General features: G+C 32.2%; 1 protein-coding gene across 1 annotated transcript in view; it reads right to left on the reverse strand.

The window, feature by feature from the left end:
- Positions 1-2,798, reverse strand: part of Reep3 (receptor accessory protein 3) — a 48,360-nt gene extending 45,562 nt beyond the window's left edge. The window contains exon 1 of the mRNA XM_015500591.2: positions 2,658-2,798. Within this exon, the coding sequence (XP_015356077.1) occupies positions 2,658-2,717 (60 nt within the window). The 5' untranslated portion in view covers positions 2,718-2,798. The remainder of the gene's footprint in view (positions 1-2,657) is intronic.
- Positions 2,799-3,622: the final 824 nt, after the last annotated feature.

Genomic DNA, 3,622 nt, shown 5'->3' on the forward strand with positions numbered 1-3,622 from the left:
TGCGATGGAAATCCTTCCTCCAGGTTCCGGAGCACCCCACTATTGCTGGAAATTCCTAACAAGATATCCTTTAGCCGTCCTGACTTGTCATACTCCCACACAGTGAAGCAGCACACGGGGGTAATGCACTCCCCTCGCCGCCATCTTCCCGTCTCCAATACTTTCATATTTCTTATTGCTTCCTTCTTTCCCTTTCCCTTTTATTTTTACTTTAGGGGGTAATATTTCTTATCTGCTGATAAGAGCCTCTGAGCCAAACGTCACTTTCAACTTATACTTCAACATTTTCCCCAATAAAAATCAAGCAAATTTGGAAGAGGACACAAGAGAGTATCTTAAATACAAGTATGTACACAAAGTCACACCAATTGTTGCATATCTTGGGTCTCTGGAATGCTTTATAGGTAACACTGTTGAGAGGCATATTACCCTGTACTTCAACTGTACAACTAATCAGATAAAGATCTCATTTAATAATAGCATCAAAAATATTCCAAATAGGGAGAGGTAGGGTAGGGATGTAGCTCAGAGGCAATGTGCTTGCCTAGCATGCACAAGGCCTAGGTTCAATCCCCAGTACTGAAAAACAAAAAACAAATAAACAAAATAAAAAATTCAAACCCACCAACCAACCAAACCAAATCAAACAAAAAGTAAACCAAATAGGAAACGATTCACTTTCAGTAAGCATTAGTCAATTGTATACTCCACTATTCATATTTTCATGGTGTTTAGAAATGGTGGGAAATTCTTGTTTTTAACCATTCAAAACAGAATTCCAATTAAATTATTTCATAGTAGGGCAGAGTATTGTCTAGGGAATTGTGCAAGGATGTGAAGTATTACTACATTGCTAAAGTATAAAAATTGATAGTAATTTCATGTCTATTGAAATGAGTAATAAAAAAATCTGGGTTGTATTTCACGTTTTTTTATTTCATTTTTTCTAATTACTAGTTATTTTATTTTATTTTTCAAAAACATTGGTCAATGACTTCTTGGAAAAAGCAAAACAAAACTGGTCTTTCCCAATAGGCAGCCTGAGAAGCATTGTTAATGAAACTAAGTGCTGGCTTCTAAAAAACTAATACAGGTCTGTGTTATAAAATAATTCTTGAAATATTTATTATATGTTAAAATACATTCTTCAAGTACTTTTTAAGAGAAATTTATCTATTAATTTTTTTTAGTTGTACATGGACATAATATTTTATTTGTTTATAATATTTTATTTGTTTATTTTTAATGTGGTGCTGAGGATCGAACCCAGTGCCTCACAAGTGCTGGGCAAGTGTTCTACCACTGAGTTACAACCTCAGCCCTATAAGATGAATTTAAATGACTAGAACTTAATGTGGTTCCATCTTTTAAGGTGATTTCACTAATTCTAAATTCAAGAAATCTATATAAGGATAGAAAAACTTCACCGTTCAACTAAGTTCTTTACCTCTGCTAAATTTATTCCACTATTTGAATCGATTAGTAAAATATAGTTCATTACAAAAATTAGTTTCACATAAAGAGAAAAAAATGTCAGTAACAGTTCAGTAGAATAGGTTAGTTATAAAGGTCTATTGCTTCTTCCCTAAAACCCAAAATATAGAATAATTATGATCTGAATTCTGATCATTTGATGGGTTGGATGACAAGACTTCTGTTTGAGATTCTTTACAAAGAACTACGGCTATATATGTGAAAGAGTTAAAAAACAGGTACTCAAATTCTTATACATAAGCAGCTCTATTCATAATAGGCAAAACAGAACAATTCCAATGTCTGTCAATAGATGAATAAACAAAATGTGTTTTTCATTTATCAATACAATGGGATATTGTTTAGCTACAAAGAAGAATGAAACACTGATACACACTAAGACATGGATGAACCTTGAAAACATATGCTAAGTGAAAGAAGCTAGTCACAAAAGGTCACAGATTATTCAATTCTATTTGTAGGCAACATTCAGAATAAGAAAATTTTCTCTGAAATTTCACTCCATCAAACATGGTAAACCATGCCAAGGATTCATATGGGAGAAAGGCCATTTTCTATTAAACAGTATGGTTAAGGCTGGGAAAGAGCAGAACTTAAAGAAAATGAATAAACAACAACAAAAATCAGGAATAGGAAAGAGTAAACTGAAATAAAAAATATTGAGGATTAAAAACAAAATCATTATAAATACAGCACAATTCAAGAAGAAAAAAGATTGCAGTTGTTAGTAGTGATAGAATATCTGCATACTTAAATCAATTAGAAAGTGTTAAAAGGCCTATGAAAGAGGAAAAGAATTTTGCATGGAAAAGAAAGATATTCTCAGTGCACCTATAAATTTACAAGGATAGAAAAGCCACAACCCTCCCCCCAAAAGTCAAACAAACAAAAAATCCCCAAACCCTTATTATACTGGAATTTACAGACTATATTAAGAACTATCCAATTACTCATCATGGGAACAGCATATTTCTTTAGATGCCAACTAACAGTGAACTATTTTTTAAGATCCACTTTGGAGTTGTTGTCAAAGCTAGTTTTTAATCATTTACATCAGTTTCACCCAACATATTATTCCAGCTGTTTCTAAAAGAACAGTAATTTTTACAATGCTTTGCATCATTGATAAATTGAGAAATAATCACTCATAAAACTATACTTACATACTCCTTCACGTTTTTTGTTTTCACAGTTTTGTATGAATAATATGCAGGATAAAGCATTCCAAACACCAGTCTAAAAATAAAAAAGGAGAAGACTAATTAAACACAACAATGCTTCTATTTTATTTTATGGTTATGAGAGTCTAATCCAGGGCCTCATCCATGCTAGGCAAGTGCTCTATCAGGGGCTACACCTTCTCCACCCCCACTACTGGGAATCAAACCCAGGCACTTTACCACTGAGCTAAAACCCCTACCCTTTTTATTTTTTATTTTGAGACAGGGTCACTAAGTTTCAGAGGCTGGTCTCCAACTTGACAACCTCCTGTTTCAACTTCCTGAATGGCAGGAACTGTAGACATGTCCCAACAAGCGTGTCTGGTTGCAACAACGCTTTTAACAAAAAGCTAATCAAGAAAATTAACCTAATAGAAAAAAAGTATTTTAGTAAACTTATAACTGTAAATTTGCATGAAGGCAACTATGTGTATAAACTAAATCCACTTAGAAAAGCAAAGTCAAAATATGTTTTTTTAAACAAAAAGATATTTCAATATTTTGGATACCAGTTTCGTGGAATGAAAGATTTATTTTTTTTTAAAAAACTGACTTTTAAATCTTGTTTTGCAATACAAAAACATATTCTATGGTCCTTTGAATTACATTTGGAAAATGTAGAAAATCCATGAAAGTAAATTAAAAATTGTTCAATCCTACCAGTCATAAATAACCACATACTATATTTTATCATATGCAAATCCCACTCTATCTGTATATAGTAAACCTAAAACATAAACACACATACACACACACACAGTTTGTGGAGATGAAAACTTGATCATGATACTGGCTTCTAATTATGAAAGAGCTGTGAAACAACACTTGATATATTAATTACCATATACATTAAAATACCTCTATAAGTATTTATAAAAGACTTCAAATAACTAATAGGACTGAATTTA

Source organism: Marmota marmota, unplaced genomic scaffold (genome assembly GCF_001458135.2).
Source record: "Marmota marmota marmota unplaced genomic scaffold, marMar, whole genome shotgun sequence".
Taxonomy (NCBI): Eukaryota; Metazoa; Chordata; class Mammalia; order Rodentia; family Sciuridae; genus Marmota; species Marmota marmota.